This window comes from Morone saxatilis, unplaced genomic scaffold (assembly GCF_004916995.1).
Source record: "Morone saxatilis isolate NCDOM2014 unplaced genomic scaffold, NCSU_SB_2.0 Contig20, whole genome shotgun sequence".
Classification (NCBI taxonomy): Eukaryota; Metazoa; Chordata; class Actinopteri; family Moronidae; genus Morone; species Morone saxatilis.
The window spans coordinates 18,543,348-18,550,520 of NW_023339763.1; the positions used below are offsets into that span (position 1 = coordinate 18,543,348).

General features: G+C 41.6%; 1 protein-coding gene across 1 annotated transcript in view; it reads left to right on the forward strand.

Moving 5' to 3' along the window:
• Positions 1-7,117, forward strand: part of LOC118331548 (lysine-specific demethylase 6B-like) — a gene marked incomplete at its 3' end in the record, with an annotated part of 15,765 nt that extends 8,648 nt beyond the window's left edge. Inside the window, 6 exon segments of the mRNA XM_035666566.1 lie at positions 467-3,084; positions 3,193-3,319; positions 4,068-4,173; positions 5,036-5,241; positions 6,834-6,961; positions 7,052-7,117. Coding sequence (XP_035522459.1) covers positions 467-3,084; positions 3,193-3,319; positions 4,068-4,173; positions 5,036-5,241; positions 6,834-6,961; positions 7,052-7,117 — 3,251 coding nt within the window.
• Positions 7,118-7,173: the final 56 nt, after the last annotated feature.

The window sequence follows — 7,173 nt, forward strand, 5'->3', positions numbered from 1 at the left end:
TAACATTTACAGAGACCCAACAGATATGAAAGCTCTCAATATCTCTTCCTATCCAAAGGCTGTTTTTTGTGCCAAGTCACCATGCCTAAATTGCTCTACTATTAATGTCAGTATAACAGTACATATATATCAGTCCATCAGTTGCTTATTGTTGGGATGTTGTGAACAATTAACTCAGAATCAAACGATCTGCGAGACCTTGCAATTTTGTCCAATCACCAAACTATGAGCAATTTTATTCTCCCTGGAAGAAGCCACCTTCAATTTTTCATGAATTATACAAAAAAAGCAACTTTTTGCAATTTTCGCTTTCTGAAGAAAAAATGGCCTAGAGCCTTGCAAGATGCATCGCAATGTTTTAAAAAGCTGACAGGCATTGTGAAATCCTGGAGGGACTGATATATGGTTAAATGGAATGTCCTATACTTGAACAAAAGTCTAAACAGATATAATGCTAACCCTGCAGGAACCTCAGCGCTCTCATCAAAGGGTGATTTCAAGGGATGCAGCCCTCTCCAGGTCTTCTGGTGCAGACTCTCCACCCTATTCATCCCTCCTCTGCAGTCCTAAAGATGGAGGTTCTACTGCCAGCAGTCCACACGCTCCTTCCAGTCCCTCTTTATACACAGTGGCCAATGGCAGAAAAGATCCATCAATCATTCATCAGTGTAGTCCTGGCCTCAGTGGACAGCAGAAACTCCAGGGAAGTCCTAATCACTCCCAGAGACCTTGCCTGACAACGACCATGTCTCTTACATCTCATGCTGGTGTAAAATCCAGGTTTTCAGATGTCAAATACAGAAAGACCTCACAGCCCCTCTGCTCACGACAGTCCCCCCACAGCAGATCAAGGGCAAACAAGCCTGAGAAGGAGTTGGAAGAACACAAAAAAACTGATAAGCTGATGAAAAAGGAGAGAAAGGCTGAAGTTCCAAAGACTAGCAGAAAGGGTGAAGAAAGAAAAAGGCGGAAGAAAAAAGAGGAGAAAAGGTTGGGCGAGAGAAAAAAGAAGAGGGATAAAGCAGCAAAAAAGGAAAGAAAGTTAGGTTTGAAAAGTAAAGCCACAGAAAAGGAAATGTTTACTTCCATCTGTATTTCCAACTCCTCAGGAGAGGCCAAAATGAGTAAAATGGAGACCACAATTCTGTCCCCAAAGAATCAAGGCCAGTTACCACCCAAACACAAGCATAGGGAGAGGAGTGAACGAGCGGGGAAGACACACCGGACGTCCACAAATACTCCTCATCCTAGCTGCACTTCAACACAGCCATCCTCAAAATCTCAAAATCACAAAATGCCCAAGAAGAACAGCAATCCCCCAAAACTCCCTGGCAAGGAACAATTAATACAGTCTCTTCCCAGGAACACCAGCCCCAAACAGACCAGCAAGAGGCCTACCATCGTCTCATCCCAATCAGAAGACCGACCAAAAGCAAAGCCCAATGACACACTCCCCTCCTTGTTATTTAAAGCCTTAGCACCTCTCACTACATCATGTTCTATTAGCTTAGAGAAGCCCATCCATGGCAAAGAAGGTGGGCAGGGAGGGGTTCTCAATGCCCCAGATCTACAGCCTGTTGCCGTGATGGGAAATTTGCGGGAAATGGGAGACAACCTTGCGAATACTCCTCCTGTTCTCAGCTGGCAGGGCTCTCCAGTATCAGCTCTGGGAGAAGATGAGGAGGAGCTAGAGAAGGGAGTGATAAGTAGACCTGTCCTCCAGCCCAGCCCCACACAGTGCTTTTCTCCTCCTCCTGTCGACAGCGAGAGCATTGATGATAAGAATAAGGAGCCTTGTGAAGGTATACAGGCCGATAATTCCCACAATGGCACGGCTGAACTCTGTGATCTATCTTGTTCAACAGAAGAAATTGCTGAGAAAGAAAAGGAAGAAGAGGAGGTGGACAGAAGCGGGGAAACTTCTGGCTCTCTTTTCCGTGAGCTTCACCACCATAAAACAGGCTTGGATGATGTCTTCAAGAGCCTGGCCACGTTTCTTGGTAGCCAGAGGGTCCCATGCAGAGGAGGTCCGTTTGGGGGGCCTCCTCCTGGCACCACTAGAGGAGTAAAGTACTCGTCTTCTCTTGCATTGGGACCAGAGATCCAATGTCACGATCATCAAGATTTCTCCCCTGAATCAGATCCCACAGCATCCTCCAAAACCGGCAATCAATCACCAACCCACACTACCTCAGACACACGTTTTAAATCCCACAGTCCGCCAGATCTGAGGGAGCCTGTTACGGATGCCCCGGTGCAGGAAAAGCAGGAAGAGATGGAGAATGATACAAAAGAGAAACAAGAGGGTAAGGATACAGAGTCATCTCTTTTGGACGGGTCACTGAGTGCAAAGCTGAGACTGACCACAACACATACAACCCCATTCACCAGCCTCATTACTGTCTCTACCAAGGAAGAGAGGGGAATCAAGGAAGAGACACAACAACACATTGGGACGGACAGAAAAAGAAAACAAAAGGCTAAGGATGGAGGGAGAGAAGGAGAGCTCAAGATTAAGATAAAGGCAGAAGAAGGCAGTGTCATCTGTCCTAAAAACAAAGCAAATGAAAAAAGTGGTTTGGGGGAAAGGGATGTTTCATCCTCAGTGCTTGTCATCTCCAGAAACTCACCCAGACCTCTCAAAGATATTACAAAGGGACAGGTTCCTCAGGAAAATCAAACCCAGCATGGCAAAGACATCCAGAGAGAAAAAGTGGACACTGGGAACTCTGAGAGAAAGACAATAACAGAGGAGAAGGAAGACATCTGTGAGTTAAAAAATAAAACGCAAGATAGAATCACAAATACCAAGATCTCAAGCTCAGCGTCAGCCATAACAATCAATACATCCAAATTATGCGCATCCACACCGGCAAGTAAACCTCCCAGCTCATTAGCTCCAGTTGACCCACTGAAGCTGAAAGCATTGTCCATGGGCTTGTCTAAGGAGCTGAAGATCCTCTTGATTAAAATGGAGAGTGCTGGAAGACAAACATTCAACATATCCGAGGTTGAGGAGCAAAGAATCCCACTTACCAAAATCAGCATCGAAAACACTGCCACTGATGTGATCAGAGCTTGCAAGTGAGTACTCTACTTAATAGAATTTTCAAAGGAAAATTTCACAGTAGGTTTTACATCTGAGTTGTTCCTCTTGATGTATTTTGTCTCCTATTGTCAACTTTTCTATAGGGGGACAAGGGTGAAGGGGAAATTCAAGGAGTCGTTCCTGCTTCCTGCCTTCTCTGTTAAACCTAGCATTTCCATCGAGACTCCCATTCCGCGGGAAAAGCTTAACCCTCCTACACCAAGCATTTATGTGAGTCCGCACGGATTAGTATAGTCAAAATGATCCAGCCCAACAATCATCAAGTATTGAATCCTAAAAACATGTTTTTAGCCATGCTAGCGGCATGGTTCTAGGGATGGCAATGTCGGCCTGGAGGTCGGTCGGTCAGCCGGTCCACCACTCGAAACTGCAGTATCTCAATAACAATGTCATGGCTTGGCACAACATATTGTCCAGACATCCGTGTCCCCCTCAGGATGAATTCTAATGACTTTGGTGATCCCTTAAATTTTCATCTATCACCAAAACTTTAATTAGTCTAATACTTTCTGACATTCCCATCAGCCTCAGCTGTACTTTGTGTTTAGTGTTAATTGGTAAATGTTAGCATGCTAACACACTAAACTAAGATGGCGAACATGGTCAACATATATATAACATCAGCATGCTAGCATTGACATTGGGAACTATGTTAGCACTGCTGTGTACAGCCTCACAGAGCCCCTAGCATGGCTGTAGACTCTTGGTCTTGTTCTTATATGAATAGAAAAGACTGTGAATCACCGCCATAATCCTACTGAATTATTTGAAATCACTTGAATTATTTCTTGGATCGTTTTCTCGATAGCAGCAGAGAGAGCTGCCTTATCATACCTTGTTTCAAGACATCTACAGGTTTCCAACCTACTGTCAGTATTTTTCATTTGTTTTCAAGATTCAAAATTTTTTCTTTTGCTGCATTCAAATGTTCATAATTGCACTGTGTTTGTTTCTGCAGTTGGAGAGCAAAAGGGACGCCTTCTCTCCAGTTCTGCTTCAGTTCTGCACTGATCCCAAAAATGCTGTTACTGTCATCAGAGGCCTTGCTGGCTCTCTCCGCCTTAGTAAGTTTATACACCATACTCATCTCAGCTAATTTATCTCACACCATTTACTCTATTTAGCTCAACAGAATTTATTAAATTCACTCTAAATCGGTTTTTGGTGATTAGTAGCAAATTGCCATTAATTACGGACTTTTGTTTTGTGAAAATTGTCATGCAAGGAGCAGGGTAAGAGAAAGAAAAAGGAAAGGAGGCATTGATTATATATATAACTATACTGTACTGTATTGTGAAACTTTTGGGGTTTAGTTTAGCTGTACTAGACATTTTACACATGAAGTTTAAGGTATTTGATATATTGAGTCATTTCTATAATGCAAATCTGCAAAGACCAACTGTGAATGTATCTTTCACAATCATTATGAGAGTAATGTACAGATACAAGGTCAGGGGTGAAGATTTGACAAACAAGGCAAAAACTGTTCTAAGTGCTGTGTCTTAAAACTCTACAGCCAACCTGCTAATAGAGCAGCATACAGCACCATATTTTCACAGTCACATCACTATTGTGTCTTTATGATCCATATTTGAATGCAAAGCATGTATGCTCAACCATGACACGATGGCTGGGCCACTGGGAGATTGTACTATGATCAAGGATTGTTCCTTGTAACACATTTGCATATTTCAATGTGTGTCATCTTATTCCTCCTCCCTTTTTCTTTATGCCACACTTTGTTGTATAAAATATTTTAAGCTTAGAGTAAGAACATAAAGAAGTGAATATAACATAACTGGGAATACAACCATTTGTGTGTGTTTTTAAAAATCCCAAGGCCTTAAGAAGTCAAAATTTTCAAATCATTGAAAAATTGATCATTGATAATTATCTTTGTGCTCTACTTTCTGTTCCTTATGTGAGACCTTGGTCTGTTCTCAACTAAATCCCTGGTGGAGGCCAACGCGGAGCATGCAGTGGAAGTGAGGACTCAGGTTCAGCAGCCTGCTGATGAGAACTGGGATCCCAGTGGTTCGGCACAGACGTGGCCCTGCGAAAGCAGCCGCTCACACACCACCATTGCCAAGTACGCCCAGTACCAGGCCTCCAGCTTCCAGGAGAGCCTGCAGGTAAACATTTCCCCTCATGGCAAACACATGCACCCATGGCAACAGGATTGTTTAGTGGGTATGGATATAATTAAAGGCATTTTTAATTGAGCTACACCAGCCTGTATTCAGTGTCCCCACACATCCTGGAAAAACTGCAGAACCTGGATATTTAGAGACTAATGAAACACATGAAACATCTGGAATTTGATTAAAATTACCAAAGATTCTGTAAATAAGTGATGTTGTCGGAGTATAATATAACATAAATCGCTGACCACCTACCTGTAATAAACCTGAGTCACTTCATCATGGCATGTACGAGCGATTTAAGAGAATCCGTGGCATTTGCCATTCACCAATTCTCTCCTAGTTTTTAATAAACTTCACCTGTGCTTATGTACATATGTCTGCCTTTCTGCACAGGGGAAAAACACCCATTTGACCTGAAATCATAACACCTTAATATGAATCAGTTTCAGACTTCAGATGCCTTAATTTATATATAATTTGGAGTATAAATAGGGTCGAATTAAAATATATAACTAAGACAAACTTAATATTCTAGTCACCATATAATCATCATCATGGTTAGCCAATTTACTGAGAGGTTTTTTCAGATCACTATCTAATATCATTCTCCCCCAACAGTGTAACATCACCTACTGCATGTTGTTATATTCTGTCGTCTATTATCTCCATGACTTTCACATCCCCCTTGACCACCTCTCATATCGTCTTTTAGTATCTAACTTAATGTCAGATATTGTGAGATTATTTCTGCCACTATTTCTGTGAAAGTCTTTCTGGTAAGATTTCTATGAATGAAACTAAGAAACAGACGAACAAGTTGCCTTATATGACTGTTTTTGCTGATTATGCTAATGGTACGAATGCACATCTCCTCCTGAACATGTGACATTCATCTGAATCAGTAAAAAAGTTATTTACGACAAATACAAATAGAAAAGTGTCCTTGCCTGAAGCCCATTGTGCAAGCGTACCAGTGACTTAAACCATTTAATCCAATGGCTGATAGATTTGAGTTCAGCCTCTCTTTGTATAATCTCTCTCTCTTTGGAATTTCCCCATTGTGGGACAAATTAAGGAATATTATCTTATCTATCTATCTATCTATCTATCTATCCTATCTATTCTATCTATCTATCTATCTATCTCTGGTGTACTATGCCTCTTGAGCTTTCAGTAGGTAAATAAGTTGTTTTTCTTGATGCTGGAATAGAGAGGAAGAGAATGGCACAGAAATATATATTTATATCTATTTACTCTTGCCAATGTGAACCAAGGTTAGAGTTCCTTGTAATATTTCAGAATTGTGCTGCATTTTTGAACTACGTAGTTACTATGATCAACTCATACATTCCTCCCATTATTCCATAGAAAATCAAAGCAAGCGTGCAAATTTTAATTCATCATCAGCTGCTACAAGTGTAAGGACTAATGAAATACACACATTTAGTAGATACCGTAAATAATCATCTGTTACACATAACCTTTGTCCAAGACTAACCTCAGCAGTGAACTGTGTAATGATGCTTTCATTTTTAGCTGTTGGCCAACCTGTCAGCTAAGCTCATGTAGATGTGTTATAGGAGGAGAAGGAGAGTGAGAATGAAGAGGAAGGAGAGCAGGTCAACTCTTCAGACCCATCAGCCGGTCTGACACTAGCCAACAGCAAAGCTGCTCCCATCTTGTCTGTTAATCCCACCGGCACACCCAGGTTAGCATGAAACTGTGATCTATTAGTATTATGAATTCACTGTTTTACTGTGTTAACAATACTCAACTCAGACTTTGTTCTTCTCCCCAGCTCAGAGAAAACAGTGGGAAAGATCATTAAATTTGGGACAAATATTGATCTCTCTGACCCTAAGAGGTGAGATTGTATAATAAAATTTTGCCCACTCTAACTGTGCTCACATTAAGGTCCTT